The sequence below is a fragment of the Alligator mississippiensis genome, chromosome 12 (genome assembly GCF_030867095.1).
Source record: "Alligator mississippiensis isolate rAllMis1 chromosome 12, rAllMis1, whole genome shotgun sequence".
Lineage (NCBI taxonomy): Eukaryota > Metazoa > Chordata > Crocodylia > Alligatoridae > Alligator > Alligator mississippiensis.
This window is the reverse complement of record NC_081835.1, coordinates 52,884,131-52,910,644: the sequence shown is the minus strand read 5'-3', so window position 1 is coordinate 52,910,644 and position 26,514 is coordinate 52,884,131. Positions and strand designations below refer to the sequence as shown.

At 48.7% G+C, this 26,514-nt stretch overlaps 1 protein-coding gene across 4 annotated transcripts in view; it reads right to left on the bottom strand.

Annotated features, from left to right (window-relative positions):
- STXBP1 (syntaxin binding protein 1) overlaps positions 1 to 25,334 on the bottom strand; it is a 66,989-nt gene extending 41,655 nt beyond the window's left edge. For 2 of the 4 annotated variants that reach the window (XM_019475879.2, XM_019475880.2), the window contains exon 1: positions 25,116 to 25,334. In XM_019475879.2, the coding sequence (XP_019331424.1) occupies positions 25,116 to 25,152 (37 nt within the window). In that variant the 5' untranslated portion in view covers positions 25,153 to 25,334. The remainder of the gene's footprint in view (positions 1 to 25,115) is intronic. The other 2 variants (XM_014608214.3, XM_006271260.4) reach the window with 1 other exon arrangement.
- Between the last annotated feature and the right edge of the window lie 1,180 nt (positions 25,335 to 26,514).

Genomic DNA, 26,514 nt, shown 5'->3' with positions numbered 1-26,514 from the left:
GTGCAAGTGAGCAGCTTAATCAAAAAGGTCAAGGACTGTCCAAACCAAACTGGCCAAAATCTCTCTCTCACCTTTTATGTGCATGGACAACAGTCCCCCAGGGCAGTCATTCTCAACCTTTTTTAGACTCAAGGCACCCCTCAGAAAATGCTGGCTCTTGGTTTTCATTCATTTTTAACTATGGAGAAATAACAGAGCCATACTTCTGCTGCAAAGAGCTCAGAAAGACCACAGCAGATCAGAGGGTCCTTTGACAGAAAGCAGGATTGAGATGCACCTTTCAGATTAACTAAATCAGAGATGAATAAGCATTCACGAGGCCAAGCTCACTTTATCCGTTTGTTTGCTGAGACTCTATTTCTGTTTGAAATTTTTGGGTTTATCTTGTGAATCGTGTGTAGAGGTTTGCACACCTAGCACTGCTAATATTGCGCATCAGTCACTGGCACAAAGAAAAACCTGGGGCACAGGACAGGCTGTTATACTGTCTTCACATGGCACTCGAGTGTGTTACACATGCTGTAGCCCCCTGCATTAGTGAGGCCAGGTTCCCCTGCTCTTGCCAGCACTTTGTGCTTTCCCTGTGCCTAACTGGAGCACTCTCATGCTGTCACTCCAGCATCCTTCAGTAGGTATTAGGTGATTTATGTGTTCAAGATCAGGTTATAAAAGCCCTTTCAGATCAAAGTCACCTAGTGGGAGGGCTGGTGAGGAGCCAGGGTCTTGAATGAGGAACCCACCCCTTTCTGTGCTGTATCAGCCATTTCAGCTCGGGCACACAGGAGAGCCCATTGTACTAGCTCACTTGCTTGTGTTGTGCAGGGCGCAGTGGGGGTCTGTTCACACAGGCAGTGGGATACACACTCTACCTATGATAAGCACCTTCCCTTGAGTCCCATGGAGATGTTCCGTTCTCCCCTGCCTGAAAAGCCGGGCACTGGCAGCTGTACCTTGCGCTGGACCATGTGGGGCAGGGCCAGAGGGCTCGCTGCTCTGAGAGGATACCACGGTTGCCTCCTTAGTCGCATAGGTTAGAGCCGATGCTCCTTCTTGAATGCTAAAGGTTGGAGCTGGGTGTTACAGTGAGCATCAAGCTAAGGGCAAACCTGCGCCAGGGACTGAGCTCGCCTCCCCACAGAGCTGAGCAGCTCTACTGCCTTGCTTTCCTCTCTGCACATGCAAAGGAAAAAGGGCTGTTTTCTCACTCCAGTGCACAGGTGGGAAAGATTACCCAGCCCTGGGACCTGAGTTTCTCCACGCAGTGACCTCTGGGGCAGGCAGGTATCTAAGCCAGGCATAGCTCTGTACATTGAGGCTGGCTGATCTCCTAGCTGCAATAAATGCGCCAGGTCCAAAGGATCATTTTGAACAGGAAGGAAATTAGGCCTGGCCATTCACTCTCTTCCTCACCCTCTTTCTCTGCCAGGCAGGACACTCCCCTGCTCAACCAACACAAAGGACAGAAACCATGTGAGAGCCAAGCTCCCCTCCCTCTCACGAACACTTGCTAGTCTTGCACTGTTTTCTTCTTTTTTTTTTAAGTTCGTATCCCAGGCCAAATTAGCCAACCCAGTTTCAAATTCCATCGACTGAGCAAAGCTCCGTCATTCAGGTCTATCTGGTGCTACCATCGGCAAGTATCCCACCCCCAGGCTCATCAGTCTTGGGTTTCAGATACTGTGAAATCCACGGCAGGCATCCTACATGTAAGTCCAAAGCCTGGAGGCCTTAGAGTTTAGGTGCCCCCTAGCCTCGTTTGGCCCTAGCCAAGACGCCATAGGAAAAACCTAGAGAAAAAGCCCAGGAGCAATCCCCCATTACCCTGAAATGTATAGCCAAGATCCTCCCATTGGGAGGTGGCAGTAGATGCCCACAGGGGTGCCTGCCCACAGGGCAATGGAGAGGTCTCCACCCTCAACTACACCAACTCATTCAAGGTTGGGAAAAAGAGGATCTCCCCTTCCAGGTACAGTAAAACCACCTGGACCAACACCATCATCATGGTGTTTCCCCTGTTTATTACCTACAGATTATCTCACAGCAGGTGTGAACCTTCCAAAGCAAAGTTCTCCCCCTCACCAAGATGAAGTGGGGAAATTGTCTTGCAATGTAGACTTCAAGTTACTATCACGTCCAAAGGATGCCCTTTGGGAGTAGAAGCCTGCTTGTTTCGTATTGCCATCGGAAAGGGTTAATCCTGAACCTGCAGGGTGCATAGGTAGCTCGGGTAAATGCCAAACTAGACACAGACCTTGGGAGGCAAACATTTCTAGCTCAGATATATTTTTGCCCCTGTACTCCTGTTTGGATCTTCCCCTTTAAGAACCAATCTAGGATGAACAGTGCTGTTTACAAAGCAACACCCACACTCCCCACAGCTTTTAGGTTAAAGACCTTTAAAAATGCAATTAAGAGCAATCAGTTGTAAAAGGCCCTATGACATGGTCTAAAAGCCAAACATTTGGTATTGTCATAAAAATAACCCCAGCAGCCAAGTGTGAGAAGGGATGAGTCTTGCTGTGAGCCTGAGAACAATGAGAAGGGAATACGCCCTTGAAACAAAGACGTCCTGTTTAGCACTGCTCCTCTGCAGACCTTGGAGGCCAGCATTAGCCCCACTGTGGCATAGGGAGGTGAGGTGACATGCCCAAGGTCATGCTGCGGGTCAGTAGCATACCTGGGACTAGAATCTAGGCATGTGAAATGTACCTCTGTGGCTCTGCCCACTAGGCCATCCTGTTTTGAATGTGCTTGGATAGGAGGTGGTAGAGAACTTGCAGCACATGCTGTAGGGGAGGAAAGCAGATCCACTAATGCCAACTCTCATGAAAAAATCATGAAACTCCCAATTTCCAAGTCAAGTTAACTCTGACTCATGTGATTTCCTGATAGAGAGCTCAAATCTCACAATTTTTTTTCTTCGGGCACATGTAGAGCGTGCCAAGCTGGCAAGTCTGTGGAAGGGAAGGGAAGGGAAGGGAAAGGGGGAGGGAGGAGAGGTAAAGGGTGGGGGTTGCAGATCGAGGTTCCCACGGTGAGGGAGGGAGTGGGGCAGAGGCTGGGATGAATGGGGCTCCAGGGCTGGGGAAGGCATGGGGGGGGCACATGTCCCCCAGATTAGTGCATGGGGCAGATGCAGGCTGCCTGCTGTGGGCTGGGGCTCTGCGCCCTGCTGTCTTTGCCCTGGGAACCATGCGCACACACTTCAAAAATAGTATCTCATGATTTACATCCCAAATCTCTTAATTTTTAAGAGTTTGTCTCATGATTTTTGACACGGTGGAGACGGCAATACTACAGATCCCGAGTCCTGCCTTTTAGGTTCATGATACGTGGAAAGTTTAGCTCTGGTTTAAGGCTCCCTCCCCCAACAGCAGCCTGAGCTGTATGCCCTGAGCAGCAAAAAGGAAATAGAGAGCTTCAATCCATTTCCGTGGAGGAAGGCCAGGCACCGTTCATAGGAAGTGCAGCAGCATTTGACCTGTATTCCACTAGCCAGTGATTGCTGCTTCCCTCCAAGCCAGGCAAGCCCAGAGGCTACATACACAGGTCTGTAGGAGGGCCGCAGAGCTCCCTTTGGCCCAGGACTGGCTCTTTACCAAGGTGCAAGTGTGTGAGCATTGGGGACCAGGCCCAGTGTTTGTGTAACCAGATGCAGTTACACTGTGGGGCATATTGCTGGATAAGGGTTACACTAAATCAATTAGCCAGAGACAAAGTTGTAATGTCTTTGTGTTTCTTCCCCAAACTAAGCATGGGTTTGCTGTGATACTGGAACTCAGCACAGTGTCAGTGGGACTGAACAGTAAGCGAGCCTTGTGTATGCAAAGCCAGGCACAGGGGTGGATCCAGAGGGAGTGCAGGTGTGCAGCTTCACCCTGCTTTTGGATGGGATCATACCCTGGGACCCTCTGGGGATTTTTTTTTCCAAGTCCTCAAAGCAAGTAAGAATCCCCCTCCTTCCCCTTGGTGTTCAGAGGCATATCCTCTCCCCTCCTCTTCCCCCTCTCCCCAGGCTGCAGCTGCTGCCTCAGGGGCAAGGGAAGTTTCAAAGCCTTTCCTGCTCACTCCACCAGGGTACACAAGGGTGGGATCAGCTGGGAACAGTGACAGCAGCCAAGGTGATAAGCAGGGGTCTCCCCTTCCTGTGCCTGCTCCTGGGGGGACTGGGCAGGGTGGGGAAATCCTCTCTCCATCCATCTCCTATCACTGTCACTGTTCCCAGCTGAGCCCAGCCCCCTCGTAGCCAGCTAGAATGGGCAGAAAGGACTTCGAAGCTTCCCCTGCCCTAGGACAGAGGGGAAAGCAGCAACAGCAGCAGACAGGGGAGAGAGGGAGGGAAGGAGATGTGCCTATGAGCATGGAAGAGAAAGTGGGGATTCTTCCTTGTTTAGGGACTTTTTAAAAAAGTCCCCTGAAGCTCCCACGGTGTGGTCTGCCCAGGTGGGTTGAGGTGGAAGAGACTGAGAGTGGGTGTGCAGCCACCCAGGCAGCATTGATGGCTGTTCCTGCACTTTTGCCAAATCCTGGATCCACCCCTGGCCAGGTGTACCCCTCCCTTGAGTTCTGGAAAGCTGATGGATTCAAGGCATTAGGTATGAAGCAAGCAAGTCTTTTTGGCTGGGTGTCTCCTGGGAATGTTTGATCTCCTTCACCCACAGGAGTCCAGGGAACATGACCCCTGACTGAGCCAGACCCCTGCGGACTCCCACAAACCAGAACCGCTGAGCTGTCCTTAGGGGATCTCCTGAAGGCCTCTGCCTTTCCTGGGACTTCCTGATGAGATTCCAGCAGCACAACTAGGGGATCCTTGACCATTACTGAACACGATTCTTTCCTCATTAGTCAGAAGCAGGAGACACAGCTCAAGCTCTTTCTTCCAGTGCTCCTCTCTCCAAGTGGCCAAGGAACTCTGATAACAGTGATGTGGGGAGCTGCATTCCTCTGGGTTGGACCAGATCTGGAAGTCGTATAGATATGGAGAGATACTGGCTTCAAGAAGCCCCCTGGCCACTTGGACAGGAATATTGGAGAGAAGAGTTTAGCCTGCATCTGACTAATGAGAGAAGAATCATGTTCAATAGCATTCAAGGATCCCCTGGCCATGCTGTTAGAGTCTCCAGCAAGCCTAGTTGCCCAGGCTACCAGAGACAAACACTGACGTTTTCCAGATGTCCAGGCAAATGTGCTCTGATTCACCACTTCCACAGGGGTCAGCTAGCTATCACTGTAATGCACGTCAAGCTGCCTAGGAACCCACGAGCCAGATCAGACTAAGAAAGCTGAATGAATGCATGTTTACAACAGTCATATTATGTTTTTTCAAGGGCTAACCAGGAGGAGGTATGTTGCTCAGTGATGACTAGGACACTAAGCTAGGCCTCAGAAGCCTTGGGTTTAAGTCCCTACTCTACCAGACTACTGTGGGATTGTGGGCAAGTCATTCAGGAGCAGGTTTCCTAAAGTATTTAGATACTGATAGATGCCTACTGTGTTTAGTACTTGGGGCACCTATATACTTTATAATCATAGAAAAGCAGGGCTGGAAGAGACCTCAGGAAGTCATTTAGTCCAAATCCCCCTGCTCAAGGCAGGACCCACCCTGATTAAACTAACCCAGACAAGTGTTTGTCTAACCTGCTCTTAAACAGCCAAGGATGAGATTCCACAACTTTTACGTAGCCTGTTCCAATGCTGAACCACACCCCGCAAAAAGCTCTTCCTAATATCCAACATAAGCACCTGATCCTAAACGGCCTAGTGTCTCGGTTTCCCAACCGTGAAACAGGAAAAAGGGCACTGCCAAATACAACATAGGAGTATTGTAAGGGAAAGACATTGAGGAATGCAAGACTCAGACCATAGTGACAGGACCAACTATAGGCTATATTAGATGGTGCTATACTACTCTAGAGAATAAGTGAGCAGTTTAGAGCATCCAGCATACACCAAAAACCCTTTATAATAGTGGTCAGCACCTTTTTATGTTGCAGACTGAAATGACCCAGCTCGGGTCACAGGCAGGCGGACAGGTGGGTGAGCACCAAAACCTGGCTATTGATGCTGACGTCTCTTCTCCCTTTGGTGGCATGCAGAAAGCTGCTACCACTGCCACTTCTCTTGGGGCACCATGCGGAAAGCGCCCGCTGTTGAACATCACCAAAGCCCCACATCCGTAGGCTGTAGGTTGCCAACCCCTGTTTTATAATGAGGTGCTAGAGAAACCTCCTAGCTACCTCCCTGGAAAAGAATTTAGCATTGTGAAACAGAAACATCCTAGGATTTGCTGATGGGAAAAAGTGCCTGTGATGGGTAGCACAAGGCCCCAGAAACGAGTCCCATGCCCCAGACTTGTCCTGCAGGGAAAGGGGAGTCTTTTATTTATCAGCTTCCAAATGAATACAGACTTATAAAAAATGCCAGGGAGAACATCTCAGCGTTGCACACGCTATTTCCTTCTGCTGAAAACGAATAATAGCACACACCCACGAGCTTGGTGCCCCACCTCCCCTCCTGCATTCACAGGCTGCAGGTGAAGGGAAGGCAAAGAGGGGTGGTGCCTCTGGAGCACAAGGCTGGGAATTAACATGAAGGATTGAACCCCATGAAACATAAACCAGGTATCAAGGATCTCAGGGAGAAATCTCACCTCCTCCCTCCCTCCCCAAGGAGTTTATCTGGTCTGAACCCAAACTCGCTGGCCCTAACCCAGTCCTGTCTCGCATAGTGGCAGAGAGAGGATGATCCTGTTTCTCATGCAGTGTTTGGCCGGAGAACAGCCTCCATCTGTGGCTCTGTTTTTCCTGCAAGGAGTTGCTGCTGGGAGGAGCCAGTGACAAAGAGCTGTTGCTGCTACCGCTAGAGAACCAGGCTGCAGTATTTTTCCTTGCCATTGCAGTGGCTCCAGGAGCAGCTGTCTTGCTGATGGCTAGGCTCCAGCGACTGACTGGAAGGCTGGCTGCTCAGGCAGCCTCTCCCTGCCTGCAGGCACTGAGGGCTAAGAGCCTTTCCCTTCAAAAAGTCCCACCCCTGCTCTTCTTTCATTACCCCACGCAGTGCTGCCAGGCAACTCTCACAGGAGAATCATTTCCTCACCTGTTGCACCCACAGAGCAAAACAGCATTGTTGAGCTGCCTCGTGCTGGCACTGCCCGTCGGGTGGAAACAGAAACCCAACAGCAGTAGCAGCCCGTGCTGTACCATACAGCCAGCTCTGGGCTCCCTACAAGAGACATATTGGTAGCCCATGTCTGCATAACCACAACAGTCTTTGCCTGCCTGCAGCCACTGACTCCTGAGGAGGCAGCGATTCCCCCTTGTCCCTCCCCAACCCCTTCTTGGCCATACCAGGTCCCTTTCTGTACCCCCCATTCAGTGACAGGAAGCAAGTGAATTCAAGAATGCATACTGGGGGAAAAGGCAAGGATAGAGGGCAGAGCATGATGCTAGTAGTACAGGAGCTGGCAGGTCAGGTGTGCAGGGGCCTCCCAGATAAAAGGGCCCTTACATAAATAAGATAGACCCAAGGAGGCCAAAGCCATAGCAGCCCTCTCTGTCCTCCTGCATGCAGCCTCAGCAGCACTGCTAGGAGCTTGCGGATCAGTTTTTAGTCCCTTAGAGGCTCACCTGACTCCTTACAAGGGCAAGGACTCTATGCCATGTTCTGAGGGAGGTGGTAGTTAACAGGACAGTGTCAGGGAGTTGGAGAGGAGGAAAAAGGCAGCTCTTGCCCTCCTCCACTGCACAGCCTCAGTACTGAAAATGGCAGAACTACTGACCCTATATGAGGCCTGTTTTTTCTAGGGGGGGGCTCTCTGTGGCTGGTGAGAGCAGCCCCCTAAACGTACAGCTCTGGATAGAGCAGAATGGTGATGACTCCCCGCTTCGGCTGCGCCTTGCGGCAGAGGTCTGTGCATCGGTGCTTCACGGACATCCTCTGCTTCTAACCCTATGCACAGTCCAGGCAGGCTGCAGGTAAGCTGTTGTCTCTGGCAGATCAGCTACCAGCCCTCGTCCCCAGGAACCAGTTTTCTTCTCTTCACTCAGCTCTGCAAGGGGCTGCAGAGTATTTGATCCTTTGATCCAGAGTATTTGGTGCCCCAAGGCATAAAAGTCAAGTTGCTTACAGTTCTGTCAGATCAGCTGTGCCATCTCCACCCAAGCGGCTGCTCTGGTTCAAGTTTAGGGCTGGTCCTGAAGTGCTTCATGAGCTGGTAGGCTATTTCATGGGCTTCTGTGCCCATTGGACAGCTCCCCAATAGCAGCTCCCTGTGTGATTCATACAGCCTAGGGCCCCAGAGCTGATGCCTTAGCACCCTGCATTTGGAAAAGCAAGTCTGGGACACAACGGCTGCAAATGTCTCAGGGTTGGATTGAATCGATTTTGCTTAGATTAACTTCTACCCGTTCTTTGTGGGGCAGCACTGCCACAGGTCCTGCCATGCCCGGTCAACCTATTGGGCTTTACAGCAACCTCAGGTGCTCACCCATATTAAATGAAGTGTATATAGTACCTACATAATGCCTACTTCAGAGGAAACAAAGGAAATATCATGCATCAGAACAATTGTGAAATCTGTGGAAATAAGGAAATCCTTCCTGACCTGCACAATCTATGCCCCAAAGCATGGGAGTTTGAAGATCAGATTTCCATGTCTTAGGTTCCTTGGGAGACAGGTGACTAGAACTCAGGTGTATCCCTAGCCCTAAGAGTCCTGGTGTTTAACATAGCTGAGCTTCTTGGCACATTCAGTAAAATATAAAGTTTTGGTGCCTGTTTTCCTGCCACTTAGCTAGTGAGTCTGACCAATGCTTGAAGCCAAGGGACTGGTGGGCAGGACACCTCAGTATGTGGGCAGGACACCCCAGTATGTGGGGTGGCAGTGTTCTTTGCTATGGCAAATCCAATGTGGATGTATAAAATGGCATTATGGTCCTCTCCTCTCAGGGCCTCCAGGCCCTTGACCATAGGGAAACCGGATATCAAGGCAGCTGGTAAGTCACCGCTAGGAAAGCCTGCAGCTCGTGCAGTTTCATAGACGTTAGAGCTGGACGGGACCTCAAAGATCATCAAGTCCAGCCCCCAGACAGATCAAGTCCAGTTCAGCATGGATGGTGTAGGGAGATGTGGGGCAGTAGAGGGAATGGCTGGCTCCATCTGACAAAGCTGCCTAGGCAGACAAGCTGTGCCAAGCAATTTGGGCTAATTACAGTGTTAATGGCGCTGCACTCAGTGTGGTCATGTGGGCAGGAGGGGCAGTCTGGGCAAAGCATTGTCTGGGTATGAACATGAAAGGAGGCTGAACTCCAACTCTCATGCTCTGAGTTACTCATGAACAAGGGCTGCCAATGGCTAAAGACCCCCTTCCAACTGCCAAACGCATCTATGCTGTATCAGGGTGGTTCATAAACACTGAGATGCTGATGGCCCCGGTCTAGGGATGAGACAGGCTGGTGAATACTACTTCATGTGCAGAAGGTACTTTAACAATGCATATCCGGAGTCTGCAGTTCTCAAAACAAGCAGCGTATGAGGCTCTGACACTTCCCAACAGGAACCCTGTACATCTGTGCACCGCAGCTCCTCAGCACAACAATAACCCCTCTCTCTAGTGCCCTTGGCTATCAGCATGGTAATGCCTGGGCCCCCACAGTCCTGCAGAAAGCCCCCTTGAGACCTGTAGCACACCAAAGTCCCGTTCTACAGTCCCTCGGGCCCCTACAATAATGCAGCACCTGGTGCTCCCCGTATTTCAGCCCCTCTTGATATGGCAGGACCCCAGTACTGCAGTACTCCAGACCACCCAGGACTGCAGAACCCCGCAGTACGGAAGCATCCAGGTCACCAAATACTGCAGAACTCCAGATTTCCCTTAGTCCTCCTGTATACCTCAGTACCGCAGATCCCCCTGGAAACTGCAGCACTCGGGAGCAAACCCCAGAAATCCACACCTTTAAGGAATTTCACTTGCACTAGGTACAGCTGAGGCCCAAAATAAGGGGTAATGGCAAAGGGTTACAGGAAAACCCAGCGTAAAGGGAAAAAAGAGAAGCATCAGTGAGCAGATTTAATGGGAAAGACTGACTGGCAGCTTCTGCAGTGCTTGCCACTACCCTCCCTGTTTCCCCCTGTGCTCTGCTCTGTGCAGAGCGGCGCTGCAGCACTCTGGGAGCACCCCACTTCCCGCACCCTGGGTCTGCACCACGGCGTGTGTGCAAGTGGCCAGGTGGGCATGGTGGTGAGACAGGTCAGTATATGTGCCAGTGCCTGCCATGTCAGGGGATCTGCAAGATGTCACCTGGTCCAGGGTCCAAAATATCAGGCAGGCAGACATGGCACATAACTAGAAGAGAGCAAAGACTTCCCCTCAAGCAATGAGGAGGACAAACAGGGACTGACCTTGGGGAGAAAGGAGAGAAATACCATCACGCTCTGCAGCACTCTGCCACCCGATCCAGGGAGGACAGCGCTGACAAAGACGAACTCCACAGGCTCTATCAAACCTCATCCTGGGTGAATGGCACCAGTCTGAGTCCCAGGGAGTTCTGCCTGCTTTTTAAACTCTGATAACACTTACACACTGTGTCATGCCCATTCAGTAGGGTTGGACTGCAGACCTGTGCCAGTATGTGTACACGAAGGCATGAGGGTGCCTCTGTGAGGGGTGTTAACCTGGATGTATATGGTTCATAGCTGGTGTGGTTCCAGCACAGGGGCACAATTGCAAGTGTATGTGGATATGGCATGTATAGAGTGTGCATGGCTCTGGGGTGGGTTTGGTTGTGCATTTGGTTGTAGGGCAGGGTATATTCTAGTGTGCATGTGCATAGCAATTAGAGGGTGTGCACAGTGGGTGTGACTTTGGGGGGGTGGTATATGCCAATGCATATGTGCAGAGATAGGCAGTGCACATGGGGCTTATGGTTTTAGGGTAGGGTATACACAGTATGGAAGGTTTTTCATGGTATATCAAGACAAAATGGCCACCCCATTATCTTTCAAGAGGATACTGCCTGTCCAGGTACCCAGGTGGGGTGCCCAGTTCCCACACAGCTTCTAGTTCTGGTACATCAAGCATTCCCAGAGTCCTCAGCAGATATAAATGGACACAGCAACGTTGACTAATGAATCCGTGCCCTTTTACTCCAGATGAGTATCTGGCCTATGGCGCCACTCTCTCCATTTTCAGCTAGGTGCAAAACAGTGGACAGCAAAAGCTGATAGGCAAATTTACAGCTCCTTTGTGAACTTGCAGCATGGCGGATGCTCACAGTACTGCACAAGACATCTTCTGTAGGGGAACAGCCAGGAATTGGATGAGAATGAGCGAGATTTCATGCCTGGGTATTATGGGGTAGAAATTCCCACAGAACCCTGCAGGGCATCACAGCCCACTAAAAGGGACATAAATCTATCCATCTATCTATGGGCCCCATCGCCCCAACAGCTGTAAGGCAGAGCTGAGCTATTATGCCCATTTTACAGGTGACGTACTGAGGCACAGAGAGAGCAAGCAACTTGCCCAAGGTCACAGAAGGAATCTGTGACACAGCTGGAAACAGAATCCAAATCTCCCAGGTCACAGCAGTAGCTGGGACCTTCCTCCCATCACAGGAGTATGTGTCAGGGGTCACAGAAACCTTGCTGTTCCCCAGTGGTTAAACTGGAGGGAGAGGTGCCTGGTTTGGGAGAGGCAGGGAAGCCCCATGCTGGTGGCATTCTAGTCCCTAATGTAGGCTGAGGATACTGCAAGGTGTAGCACTCAACCAGGACCACTGTGCATTGTTTGAAATCCAGTGCCAGAATAGCTGGAGAAAATAGCTTCAGTTCTATTGGCTCCTTAGCTAGCAGCTTCCCACTGATCTCCTCATCGCTCCTCTCCGTCACTCTCCCCATCACCTAAGGCTGAGGGTTCCTCTGCAGTACTTGACTCCTAGGCACTGAGCTATTCAGGGGCTAGGGATATACAGCATATGTCTGCCACTTTCTGGAAGCAGAGTGTGTGTGGCCTGTGCCCTCAAATCCAGCAGGACTTCAGATGCCAGAACCTGGATGTTTAGTGCCCACCATGGCAAAGAGTGAGTGGCAGCTGCTCCCCAAATTGCCATAGGGCCCAGCCTTCCTGCAGCAGCTTCCTCCAGCCCAGTATCTGAAATCCTCTAGGCTTGTTAATCCTGCCCCTAGCACCAGGACTCTAACTCACTCTGCACTTAATCTGCTTTGTCTAGCAGTTCACAATGCACAGCGCAACTGAGATGCTGTTTCCCTTTCTCTCCTCTCGCTCCAGCACACATAACCCCTGGGGCTAGTGGCAGCCCCGACAGGAGTAGCAGCTCAGTGGGACTCACTGTCTGGGCTTACGTGGTTTTTTGCCGGCTCTCCGTGTGGGGGTGAATTCCACCTCCAGAGTTGCTAATTGCCCTCTCCTTCCTGTGTTGCTTTGCTTCACATTTTAAAGGGGCTTTAGCCCAAAAGTGTTTTCCTGGTAGAAAAGCATCATACAAATGCCCCTTACTGATACTGCTAAATGTGCCTTTGAAAGCCAGTGAAAGATCACACTCCTTTTATTGCTCCCATCACTAACATGGAGACAAAGCAATGAATCGGATGCTGCAGACTCGTTTTGGCTTTGGATACCAAAATGGGCACAGTGCAGTAAAATGTCTAGCAGGCACTCGCTGTCTGGAAAGCGCATAAGGAAAAGAAATTGGCTCCTTCCAGCAATGAATGGCCCTGCTGGTAATTCCCAATAACGCAGCCCAGTCTGTTTGCAAAGTTAACTAGATGCAGAATTTGATTTTAATTGACTGAAATAACCAGGCCAGACACAATGCAGGTGCAGCACATCCCCAAATGAGTACCCAGAGCCCCAGCCAACACCAGAGAAAAAATCAAAACCAGAGTAAAATTACACTGTAGTCATCATATCACATCCTTCCATAGCACAGTCAGACTCTTAACAGCCTTTTAGCAGCATTACTTAAACCTCATGACATCTCTAGGAACCAGAAATTATTACCTTTCTTTTAAAGCAGAGGTACAGAGAGGCAGTGCAGTTCACCCAAGTCAGCCAATGGCAGAGCTGAAAAGAGAGCCCAAGAGTCCTGGCTCCCAGGCTTGCACTCTAACCACTAGGCTGATGGTGATGTGAGGAGGACAGGAAAAGTGAATGCAATTCCTAGACACACTTCAATGCATCAATGTGAATGAAAATTATGAATGAGTGAATGTCACCCTGGATACGTGGACCACTGGAGAACTGACTGATAGGTTAGAAGGTGTATCTAGCATGCGCACAGGTATGTTTTCTATCCAGATATCATAAAAGGACTCATTTTCTGCAGTGGAGAAGAATGTCCCTAAGCCCTCCAAGCTGTGAGCCAAACAGTTCATCTGCACCAGGGAGCAAAGCCTTACTTTGGCTCACACAGGGTAAGAAGATTAGCTGGAGGAGGCAGAGACTCAGCTATGCCGGAGGTAATGAACAGACCAGCACAGGAAGGGTTGGATCCCAATCTCAGATGCACTTTGGTCCTCAGGGTAAGCTCTGTCACTGCTTCCTGGTCTACTTGCAATGGCAGAAAGATGATCCAGGGAAGAAGAACGGTCAGGACAATACTAATTGCCTTCTGTGGGCCTTACACTAACCTTCCTTATGCTAGTGAAACTGCACTGATTTATTTGGAGACACTCCTGACTGACACCAGCGTATCTGAGATCAGAAGTAACCCTATCAGAAGCAGAGAAATATCATGAAATTTCAGAAATACACATAGGATGAACAAAGTGCTCGTCTCCCAGCTTTCCTTCTAAACCCATGGGACGGAGGGAGGGAGCTGACTATCGACTTTTCTTTCTCGCCGCTGAGTCATTTGTACCTTGGATTGACTAAAACGATGAATGGTCAATAGAGTGTTCTGCACCCATCTATTGACCCTTCAAGGTCTGATCCTCCCCTCACATGGGTGCAAAGCAGGAACAGTCCAAGCAAAAGCATAACACTGCTGTAAAATGCATGGAAATCAAAGAAAGTCAAGGCAACAAACAATGCAGGTAAGGAGATAAATGAAAGGCAGCTTCTAAAGAGCCTAGGAGTCCAAACTTGTAGGTCCTACCCCAGATCTGGGAAGGTCATGGGCTAATGCTCACAGCTGGGGAATCTGGTTAGAGAAATGTCAGTGGAAGCATAGGCATACGTGGCTCTATTAAATATCAAAATCTTAAGCAAAATTGAGCCAATTATGGCAAGTTTGTTGTGGAAGAAAACCAGAAAAGAAAAGCTACAGATTCCCTTCTGAATCTTTTTCAGAGTAAAACAGCTCCATTTTTCATTTTGAATGATATTTCATTTCCTTTTTATTTAATATGTTGTATTACGTTATATAAAAAATGCAACATTTTTACAGCCATAATAATAACAAAATGTTTCAGTCAATTGAAAAAAAATGTCCCCACCCCGAGAATTCTCCTTTATGGAGAATGCTGTCATTTTTAGGTTTTATTCCAATTCATAATAAAGCCAGATTTGGAGAATTTGAAATGCTTTAACAATGGAGCCCCCCTCTGAACAGCTCTGGTCAGAACATTTGTGTTTCATGATTTCCTCTTCTACAGAGGTACTTATAATCATGGGCAAACAAGGAGGGCCAACCTTTTTCAAAAGCAGCATTTGATTGTGGATGTTGTCATACTCAGCTGCCCAAGTTGAGTTGCCCTTAGTCCCGATTATCAAAGCACTGAGGACCCACTGCTCCAGCTGGAGTCACCAGGAACAGCAATGGCTCAGTATCTCTGATGGTGTCTCAGATTGACCAGCCTGAAATTAAGGCACCCACAACCAGAGGCAACTAGAAAGTATTGCCCCTAACTTCTCTGGACAAGTTTTACCCACTGTGTAAAGAGGAGTGAAAAAACTACCTCAGCATAAGGGGATGTGGTTGAATTCAATAATCAGCTTTCAGTACTTCAGGTGAAGACTGCTTTAGGCAGGTAAGGTATGAATAATATTCTCCCTTGCTCTACTCCATTCCTCTACCTGTCCATCTCCCATGCAAGGTGTCAGTCTCAGTTTGAAAACTATCAATCTCTACTTGCTTTCTCCATTGATATTTCTGGGAGACAAGTGACTTACCTAAACCTCAAGGCACCTTAGTGTTAGCCACTAAGGGGGAGGGAGAGAGTGGAACTTGGGTCTCTTTGTTCAACAATAATGAGATGGATAAGAAAGAGAGGGAATTTCCTTTGTCAGATAATGATTTAAGATCTAGATGTGAATAATACTCAGGTGCTGTGCACTGAGATCAGACTGGTAACCTCAAATAAGACTAAAACCCACTGAAAGCTGGAGGCATAGATTGTAGGTAGCAGGTTCTTTCATTGTAAGTTGAGTCTGTAAAGAACAGTGCTGGATTGGTCACTGGAACGATAGGGTGAACAGATTTGTCCCAGATGAGCAAAGCCAAGCCCAACTTAGACTCCAGGACCACTGTCTGCAATCTCAGCAGAACAGAGACTACAATGAAAAATGCTCCCATGAGAGCAAAAATGGCTGTACACCTGATAGAGGATCCAGGCCATGGAGGATGCCCCAGGTGCGGGAGACTTTCCAAGTAGCTCAGGGTTTAGCAAGGACATCACTGGATTTTGCTGAATTTGGGAGGTGATAGGTCACTGAGCAAAAAGTGGAGCAGCCCTGAGGCTGGTCTAAGCTATACCAGGAGCTCACCCAGTTCCTTGCAGGCACTGGATCATGGGAACACAAAGCAACCTCTGCACACTCCCCTTCAACATACACCTAGGCAGTGCACCAAGAACAGTTCCGCAGGGCCAGGGCACCTGGCCTGATAAGTACGTAGATCTTTACATCAACAGTAACTGCAATAGAAAAAAGTACTGATTATGCAGTATGTTTGCAGGATCAGAGTTTATGAATATACTCCTGGAGGTCAAATGCATCTTTTGAAAGACCAAGACTACTGCCAAGGATCCAGTCTAGTCAACAAGGGACTGTATACTTAGAATGTGGAAAATCAAGTGTTACAGGCTACATATAAAACTGGGTCTTAGATAAAACATCCTGAGCTAAATTCTGTACTCTTTGCAGCCTAAATCCAGAGGCTCTTGGAACAAACTACCAAGGGAAATGGTGGCTTTTCGCTCCCTTGACATCTACAAACAAGACTGATGCACTTCTGGGAGATCTGGTGTTGTCAAACACAACTGACTGGGCTCTATAAGGAATAACTGGATGAAACCTGTGGCCTATGTTTTGCAGGAGATCAGACCAGATGATCTAACAGTCCCTTAAAATCTGAGAATATATGAATTACTGTAATAGAGTTTCTCTGGATTTAAACCACAGAAATTAATAGAATCCAGTCTGTTACCACTAATGCGAGGAAGGACTATGGATCTGACAGTAGGGAGAATAATTAGGGTTATGGAAAAAAAAATTGTTAATCTCTTTCTGAGGGCTTCAGTATGAACATGTCATCTCACCACACTAGAAGTTCTCATTATACCTGTCCCCGTACGATCCCACCAGGCTGGGACTGTAACGGTCAGGCAAAGGTGCTTTTTAATTTCAATTTTTATTAACGGTGGGGGGGACAAGGTACAGTTTTTCTTCTTACATTTAAAGAAAAAAAATGCTTATGGCAATTGATGAGAGTAAATACTTCTCATCCATTATTGATTACTCATTGATGGTCTCTAGGATTCTGGAGAAAGATCCTAAATAAGAGCTATGGACAGCTTGGTAGCTATCTATACAGAATTGCTCCATCTTTCAAATAATAATAAATTAGTTCCCCTGTTGGGGTGGTATGCATGGAGCTAGGGTGACTGGCCACATAATTTAAAGAGCAAGAAGATAGTAGTAAGGTGGCCCATAAGAAATGTGTATGTCAACCCCAAGAGGCAACGTGTTCAATTTATAACAGGCTTGCTGGGCAGTCTTTCACACTGTCTTTCAAATGAGCGCAATCTGTGTGACACAGGGCCTGATCCTCTTCCCATTCACACTGATGACAAATCACCAGTTGGCTTTGACAGGGCACATGCGAAAATGAACTAAAACCAAGTCCCAGTGGAGCCCCATTAAATACAGTGCTATGGCATGCATGTAAGGGGGTGGGGCGCAGATTTTGTTCCAATATCCATATAACTAGAAGTCGATGCCTCTCTCTTGCATGTAATCATGCTACAGAATTATCCTGAAGCCCAAAAGCAAATAAACAGCATATAATACAGGGGTGGGCAAAATGCAGCCTGCGGGCCACATGTGGCCCGCCAGGCCACTCTATCCAGCCTGTGGGACCCCTAAAAAGTTTAGAAAATTAATATTTATCAGCCCCTGGCTGCCTGTCATGTGGCCCTCGATGGCTTGCCAAAACTCAGTAAGCGGCCCTCTGCCCAAAATAATTGCCCACCCCAATATAATATCAATATATTGCCAATAAGCATTCTAAACCAATGTGCATGCTTACAAGCCCTCTAAACTAGGAGCAATCTGATCAGCTAATGAAGAATATGCTTGGGAGTCAACTCCCAATTTAACAACTTCCTGAGGCTGGCTGCTAACCAGCGGGAAAGACTCATCATCAGCCAAATGTGTCACAAAACATATCAACAAAGCCATAACATGCTTCAAGGAAGGAGGCCTGTTCAGGTAGCTGAAGGTATTTTGTCCTCAGCCTCAAGTTTACAATGAATCTACAATGATTCAGGTGCCCTGTCTATACACCATGCCCCCCGATGAAGCAATACAGAAAGATAGTAGACACAGCTAAGGTATTTGAATGGCTGCCCTTCCCATAGTAACTGTGGGCCTCAACATTTTCAATGCACTTATCCTTCAGTCATCCTAGCAGGGTAGGGAAGGACTCCCCCTACATTGCAGATGGGGTGCTAAGGCACAGAGGCTAACTGACTTGCCACGGTCACACCAGAAGTCTGTAGCAGAGCACAAAGTTTAACCCACAGCTCCTGGGCACAAGGCCTAACCCCTTTCTGAAACTCACATCCTTAACCTGTCTTCGCTGTAGCATCCAAATCACTGGTAAAGTTTGGCAAATAACATTCTGGACCATAAATAATTCTGGACCATAACATCTACAGTGGAAGCTGCTCTCAGGCAGGATCCAGTGTGTATGTATGAGGGTACATACACACAGAATATACCATACTATCTATATATGTCAGAAATACTGCTCCATACATGAACTCTAGGACTAAATTTATTCCCTGAACAGGTCCATAACTGGCAAGCAGTCTCCATTGACTTAGAAACAGGGGGAAGGCATTCACCCTGTTCAATATATAGATAATGCATTCATTTATTATAAGCAAGGCCCAGTCTGTTACCAATCAAAAAACATTATTGATTTAGATGGGAGTATTTGTGTCACTAAGGGCCCATGAAATGAAGCAGCCCATTAATGTCTTTTTTCACTTATTAGCATCTGGATTGCTTAATTTTCTAACAGGATCATTCCTTTCCTCACTGTTTAGTTGAAAGCCATTGTTACATTTTTAGGTCTGGCTTCATAGAAACCAGGGTTTGGTTTTTTTAAGATTCCTACTACAAGTGATCGCTGAGGACACATATGCCATTAAGCACGACTACGCATATGTACAGAAAGAGATCATCAGCTACCCATTCCTCTCATTGAATTCAGTAGTAGAATTTTTATCAATGGCAACAGGAACGGAATCAGGTTTTTCTATCATCCTGTTAGCTGCATTGGGGATCCTCAACCCAGACGTTCATAACCACAAACTGTCTCCCGCACAGCCAGCAGTGAAAAGGCTTGTTAGGTTTAATTAATTCCAGAAAATCCTTTCTGCTCCTATTCCAAGGGCCAGATTTTCAAACACACTCAGCCCACTGGGATCAGAGCAGTTTTGAAAATTAAGCCACAATCATGTGCATTAAGCAACTTGTCCTTAAGGCTTAGTTGCTGTAACCCACAGCCAAACCCTCTTGCTTTCATTTACAGCAAGAAACAGGACATGCATATTTATGCCTAAGTGTCAAACCCCAGGAAAATGTTGCGGATGTGCCAGTATTCAAGGGAGCCATGTAGTGCTTTCTGGTGTTAGAGGCACAGAGCTCTCTTGCTCTTTTCAAGCTATGGCTTTAAAAAATGAAAAAGTCAATAGCAATTGAACTTTGAACTCCCACAAAGTCCCTCTTGTCCATCAGAATGAAATGTCAAATTGAAACCTTGAAAGAAACCCACTGCCTCCAGCCCTATTTTCCCCTTGTAGTGTCTAAGACTCTAAAGTATTAGAAAGAGTCTCACACAAACACACAAACTTTGCAATCAATACTATCTCAGCTGTGACTCTATAAGGCAGTCAGTGCAGCTGTGCAAAATGGAGAAAACGTGCTAGTAGATCCGAACCCTTCACTCAGAACAACTATTGTGACACATCATGGCATGAGTTCTTGCAGAGGTGGATGTGATTACAGAAGCTAGCAAAGAATGGAGCTGATTTGATATAATTAGTGCCTTATTTTAACAGGGTTCAGCTCTCATTTACGAAGGCTCAGTGGCCCCCTTACCCCTTCATTCTACATACACACTCGCCTAAACTATGACTGAATGGAGCTGAGTTGGGGATGGTCCCGACACGGTGCCTTTGCTTATTTGTAGGGCTGTAGAAACTTTTTTATCCAGTTGTTTAGCAGTCCCTAAAGAAAGAGTGTGCAGGGGTGTGCATCCAGGAAAACAGTAATCCAAGGATAGGGTATATTATAGTATATAAGAGTCCTGAAGTGCAAAAGTCAAGTTTCTCTCAGCGCTGTTAGTTGCTGAAAGTCTTGCGTATGTATTTTTGTGGTTGTCACCTGAAAGCCATGAATGGTGATCGATAGAGCCAGGCATTACACCAAAAATTTAAAATAGGAAATAGTATATGTTGGTAATGTGGCTGCAGGTATCTGGGTAGATTTCTGATCCAGTCCAGTAGATTTGGGCATTGATCTGTCCCTTCTTTAACTGGAAAGGTACCTTAGTCCCTTAAACTAGTCGAAACTCTATTTCTGTGCAATAAGAAAGCTTTTTAAAGGAGAGGGGAATCATTGAAAACTATATACTAATTGGAGAAAGAGAGAAGGAAGAACAAACCCCCCACATCTACGTTTTCGGAGTGCATGGTTATTAGTACAGCACTTGCCAGCGCTGTTAACGTGCAGACCCTTAAAGAAGTTGTTGCAGTGTCCAAGGCCTTCACAAAATCAGCAGATCAGCAAGCTGTGAATTCATCCCAGTGGGCAAAGGCACAGACTAGAGGGGGTGGGACTCTGGGTTTAAGCTTTTTTAGGGTGGGTCTACATAGCAAAATGAAGGTGCAACTGGTGCATGGGTTGGTTTAATCTAGATAGCATGGGGAACCATAGCAGTGAGGACCCCTCCGTGCTACCAAGAGTTCAAACCCTCCAGAACTTGGAGGGATGTATGCTAGTTGCTCACATGGGCTAATGCCTGTGCTGCCACATCTTTCTTGCTGTCGTTTCCCACACCACCAAGATTATGTTTGCCCAGCTACAATCACACCTTTGATGTGCTGCCTAGATGAGCAGTCAGCTCCAGCTGGCGAGCTGGGATTTAAAACTACCTTGAGTCAGAATAACAATAGTTCTGCCATTCTGAGAAGCACTGTCTCTCCAAGATGGGATGGGGTAGCCACAAGGGTGAGGTGCAGGTTAGGTACATAAATCCCCTTGTTAATGGCTTAGTCTCAAATTAAATGGGGATCTGGGGTGATCACCCCTTTGTGGAGAGCCATCCCTGCCAAAGATTTCATAGTTACAGGACTCAAAAATGTTTACGAAGCTCAAGCATTGTGTCCTGGGACAAATACCAAAGTTGCACTAGAGTATTTTAAAAACATTTCCTAAGAGACCTGCCACCCTTCCCCTGTATACACAGCAGCATTAAAGTGGAATTGGCTTTGGTATAAACACACACACCCATTTCTGTGCCACAGGCTGTGCACTGTGCAGCTTTCCCAGAGTTACAGTCAGTGAGCCTCTCTACCCACCTTGCATGCTGCAGGCCTTTATACCTGGCCTGTATGGGTGCTAAATGAAGTGCACAGGTAAGGCAGAGCAGTACTGAGCCCAAGACGCAACCGTTGTCAGCAGTGACTGAACCAGAGCGCTGATCTACCATGCTACAGGGTCCTAGCCCTTTAAACATGGAAGCTGCTAGGACAGGGGTGGGCAAAATGCAGCGCGCCAAGCCATTCTATCCGGCCTGCAGGGCCCCTAAAAAATTTAGAAAATGAATACTTATCTGCCTCTGGCTGCTTGTCATGCAGCCCTCGATAGCTTGTCAAAATTCATTAAGTGGCCCTCTGCCCAAAATAGTTGCCCGCCTCTGTGCTAGGAGTTAGAGTCATCAGACAGGGAGCATCATGCAAGCTGGTGCCTAAGCAAGCATCATGCGAGTGCCTGCTGGGCCCTGCGGACAGGAAGGTTCTGGGGATCTTTCTGGGAGGTCAAAATGTGGTGAAATGCTGTGAAGCATGAGTATAACAGGAGGATGGCTCCTCCACCTTTCGGAGTTCAGGGCCCTGGACTCCTCTGAGACCTTGGACTTACTATTTTGGTTAACAGAATTAGCCCTGACTGGAGAAGTTTGGGTATGTGGCTGCTGAATCTGCTCATGTGGTGTATATGTATACATATATATTATGATTGTTGTAGTAGGCAATACTGGTATCAGCTTAGTGCCCAAGGGCTGTTGTGCTAGGTGCTGTACAAACACAAAACAAAAAGCCTCTTATTCTCCTGGTTATGTTGCTTCCTTCTTGGGTTTGGAAAATTAATCTGAAGAGGCAAATGCTGCCTCCTCTTACAGGAGGCATGTTCTGGGACAGCGGGGTTCGTGTAGACTCAGGATGGAAAGTTCTGAGGAAACCCCTTTGACTGCAGGCCCTGCGTCCCTAGCTGGGAAGTGCAGAGCAGTAGGCACTGCCAGCCAGCTCCCGTTCCCAGTTGGAGTTGGGCAAGCCCTGCTGAAGCCACTAGGATTGGCACAAGTGTGGATGAAAACTGAGTTGACTGGCAGCTCTGAAGTCACTTATGCCAGAGGTTAACTCTTGAATGAATAGGGAAGGGAAAGGACCCACTGGGATGCATTTAGATAGGGACCATTGTGGGATCTGAACACTAAAGGCCTGATTTATCTGTACTGCTTAGCCCTCATGTTTGGGCCAGACTTTCTAGTGAGGCAACAGATTAAGTTGCCAGATCTTCAAGTGGTTAGTTTGGAAAAATTGTGGCCGCTGGTATTGCTACATGAGCTTTGGAAAAACTCAGTCTTTATTTAAATGTTGAAATAGGTCAGGAGCTGTCCTGCAAATTCTGGCCTGGGTCATTTGAAACACTGGCCCTAAATGATTTGATCAGGTCATTACTCCAATACCTTGGGTAAAGGGACCGAACGCACACCAGACTAGAATCTAGCCACGGTGCTTCTTGGGATGGTACTGGCAAGGTGCATGCTTTTCCCTCTGCGGGTGGGGTTTTGCTTTCTTGAGGGCACAGCTATGACACCTGTAGCATCCTACTTTGCAACTTACAGCACATTAATGGTCTCAGATATATGAATTGTTATGACACCAGTTGGCTGTGAATACAGATGCAAATCTATAAAATGATCATAGGCTGGAAGGGAGCCAGGCTCAGTGCATCTCTCTGAGAGGTGGAACCATGGAGAAGAGGGAGCCATGGCAACACAGCAGCATCCTTCCTTCCTCCTAGCAGAGGAAATCCCTTCAAAGATAGTCTGCACAGAGCATCACGGGGATGATGCTCTTGGGCCAGAGGATGTAGCACTGTTGACCAGGTCAGCTGTTCTTCATGGACCCATCACCAGTAATGCAAAAAACCCATAAGCCAACCTGGCCTGAGATAATTCTGACTAGGTGAAGAGCATCTTGTACAGTGAAGCTCTGTGAGGGTGAGAAAGGGGGCTATGGCAGCAAGGAAAACCAAGGGAGCCTGGTTCCTTCAGGGACCATGCTAATAAGGGGACTAAAAAGGCACAGGACCCTCAAACTTATTGGTTCTCAGATCAGAGGACCTGTTCCAACTTCCCGACCACTGCATGAAAACCCTAGGAGATCAAACTCACCAAGGCCCTGATCTGACAATGACAGCTCTCTCTATATTTAAAATCCTGAGCCCTGCTGAAGTCAGTGGGGTCAACAACATCAAAACTCTCTTGCAGGGGCTAGGTCCAAGTTTCCTATGTCCTATTGCAGCATATTCCCTGCACAGGGAGAAAGTCTGACCCTAGTATTCTACATACCCAGGAGAGAGACAGAGAGAGAGAGTAGACAATTGTGATTGTCCATTTTTGTATTAAAGTGAAAAAAGAAAATGAAGCAAAAAATCAAGAACACGTACAAAAATCCAATCTAGCTAGGTTCTAGTTGTAACTGGTGGTCTTTGAGGAGCAGACACATGGAATATATTTAGCTCCTGATCTTTTTTCTGTTTGAGTTTTGCCTGAGAAAAGAGTACGGAATCAGACCTTTTGTGTTTCAAGCAATGTTGGGGTAAAGGCAGCGGGAATGCACGGAGCATCATACCAGTTTCATAACATATATGTCACATGCAAGTGAATGAAAGGGGACCTATTTGATGCAAGCAGATCAAATGCAGCAAAACACTTAAAATTTTGCTCCCCCCAGGAGATTCCTGCAACAGAAAGGATTTTTCTTGTTGTGACTGTTTCCTCCTTTAGTGACTCAATTCCAAATGTCTTCCAATGCAGCATCTGAGCTGACAGAGCTGCAGCTGAGCGATGGATTTGGGAAAATAAAAATAGAGCCGGAGTGGTGCAGAGCTGTCTATTAGCTCTCTGAGCAGGTGATTTCTTGGAACAAAGCAGGACATAAATCTAATGGGATCATTCCACCAGCGGTCACACCACCTTGCTTCAGCCACACCAGCTGCAGACTGAGCCAATGCTGTGGCGTGGAGGTTTGTTAAATAAGACCCTGCCTTCTTAAGCACAAAGCTATAGTGGCACTGGCGCGGTCTCCAGAGTGATTGCATCTCCCCACCCCACTGGATAAGCAGATGATAAAAAAAAGATTAAACAATATATATTTTTCCTGATCGATTTGGTGACGTTTCCATTTGAACAAAAAACCAAGGCAGGGCCAAGTGGTGCTGAGAGAGGCAGGAATGGAAGAGATCCACAGCTGGGGCAGGAGGCAGTGAAAGTTGCCACTGATCTAGACCATTTTTGTTATTAATCAGGCATAAAAGTTTCTAGATGCGGTCTTCTCAGGGCAATGGAGGCAGGAGCCTTTCCCGCCTCCGTTACCGTTGGCGGCTACAAGAGCCCCTGATCTAGATGCAACCAGAATGAAACACGGAGAGGAGGGTTCCCCCCTAAATCTGTAGGCGATCAGCAACTTGGAGACTAAAATAGCACCTTGAATTCATGCACAAGAAACCATTCCCCCATCACCCACATACATCAGAGCCTTGGCACAAAGGCCTGTGGCAGGGGCCGCGGCTGCTGCGCTCGCTCGGCCTCGCAGCTCAGGGAACCGTCAGCCTGTATTTTAATCATTTCTTCAGGCAGCTTAAAGGGTGGCCCCCTTTCCCCCCCACCCTCCCCGCCTGCACGGATGGGCAGAGCTGCGTGCTGCTCGCAGGGTAGGATTTGCTTGGGGAGGGAGGCTTTGCACTGACACCGCAGGAGGGGGATTAGGAGCCAGGTCCGTGCGTGTGCAAGCGCAGGGAGGGGATGGATGCACCCCACAACCTGGTCCACCCCCTCCCCCAGCACTGCAGAACAATCCCCCCCAGCCCCCAAACCAGCCAGGACATCACCCCCACCCGCTTCCAGTGGATGTCTCCAGCTCTCTCCTGCCTCTGCCTTTCCCCTCCCTCCGGATGGGGTCCGGATTGCGCATCTGCAACCCCCCCCCCCCGCCCCTTTCCATCTCCACCAGCACAGAAGATCCAGATGTTGGGCAGTGCCACAGCCCCTGCCCCCACCCCTCCCAGCCCCAGCTGTGCAGGCAGCGGGAGGGAGCTGGGCTGGGCTGGGGGGACCACATCCCCAAACCAAGCATCTTACTTTCTCCGACCACCGCCTTGAGCCCGATGGGAGCCATGATGCGCCGGTGCCTTCCGAGGGGCAGCTGGTGCCCTGGGGGCTCTGCTCTGCCCCTGTCCCCGTCCCCGTCCCCGCTTGCCGAGGTGCAGAAGAGACGAGCCCCGGCCCTGCGGCTCGGTGCCTGCAAAGCGGGGGGAGCCGGAGGGAGGGAGGGAGGGGGCGTGCGGGCTGCTGCTGCTCCGAGGAGGAGGAGCAGAAGGATGCTGATGGGGAGGGGATGATGCTAAGGGACGTCACGGCTTGCAAACCAATCGCCTGATGCATCCGTGGCTGGCTGCACCACGGCCCGGCGAGGGGGAGCCGGCTGCGCTGCTCCCCGCGGGCACCGGAGCATCCCCGAGCCGCGCGTCCCGGGCGCCCCGGGGGCAGCACCCAGCGGGGTGCGGGGAGCAGAGGGCAGGCTTGTGCATGGGGAAGGGGCCGCCAGCATCAGCACCAGCACATCCCGTGCAAGCCCAGCCCTCCCCTGGCTTACAAAGGCCATCTGTACCCGCCCCCCGCAAGCAGATCAGGGTGGGAATGAAGACCTTGGGTCACGTTGTTCTTCCCTGGGGTGATCAGAGAGGCACCAGGGCTGGCGAGAAGGGAGCGCTGCTCCATTCTCTGTTTCTGCTTCAGGCAGTGACTCTGAGCATCATAGAAAATGAGAGTTGGAAGCAGGGCCGGACACTGGCATGGGCGAACCGGGGTCCGGACAGAAAGGGGGCCCCAAAATGGTGAAAATAATGGTTATTATTATCATTATCTCAAGTGGGGAGGATAGTAAAAGTTCAGCTGAGGCTGCCAGGAGTTTAGGTATGGTGCTGGTTGGAAAGGACCTCAGCAAGTCATCTAGTCCAACCCCCTGCTCAGAGCAGGACCAGCCCCAATTAGATCATCCCAGCCAAAGTTTTGTCTAGCCAGGTCTTAAAAACCTCCGAGGTGGAGAGTCCACCACCCCTCTGGGTAACCTGTTCCAGTGTTTTGCTACCCTCCTAGCGATAACGTTTTTCCTAATAAACAACCTAAACCTGCCCGGCTGCAACTTGAGCCCACTGCTTCTTGTTCTGCCACCACCGAGACCAGTTGAGCTCCGTCCTCTTTCGAACCCCCTTTCAGGTAGTTGAAGGCTGCTATTAAATCCCCCCTCAGTCTTCTCTTCTCTAAACTAAATAAGCCCAGTTCAGTCCAATCAGGCCATAGTATTTTTAAGCCTGTTCCCCTACCTGTGTATTTACTTGTTTGGCAAAGAGCTTGGCTCGTGGCATTAAAACCTGGTAACGTTGATGCATTCTGGATCTACAGGATTAGAGGTTTGTACCAGAAACCAGGGCCTTTTTAAAGGGCATCTTGGACTTTGCTCGAGGTTGCATCCTGGAGA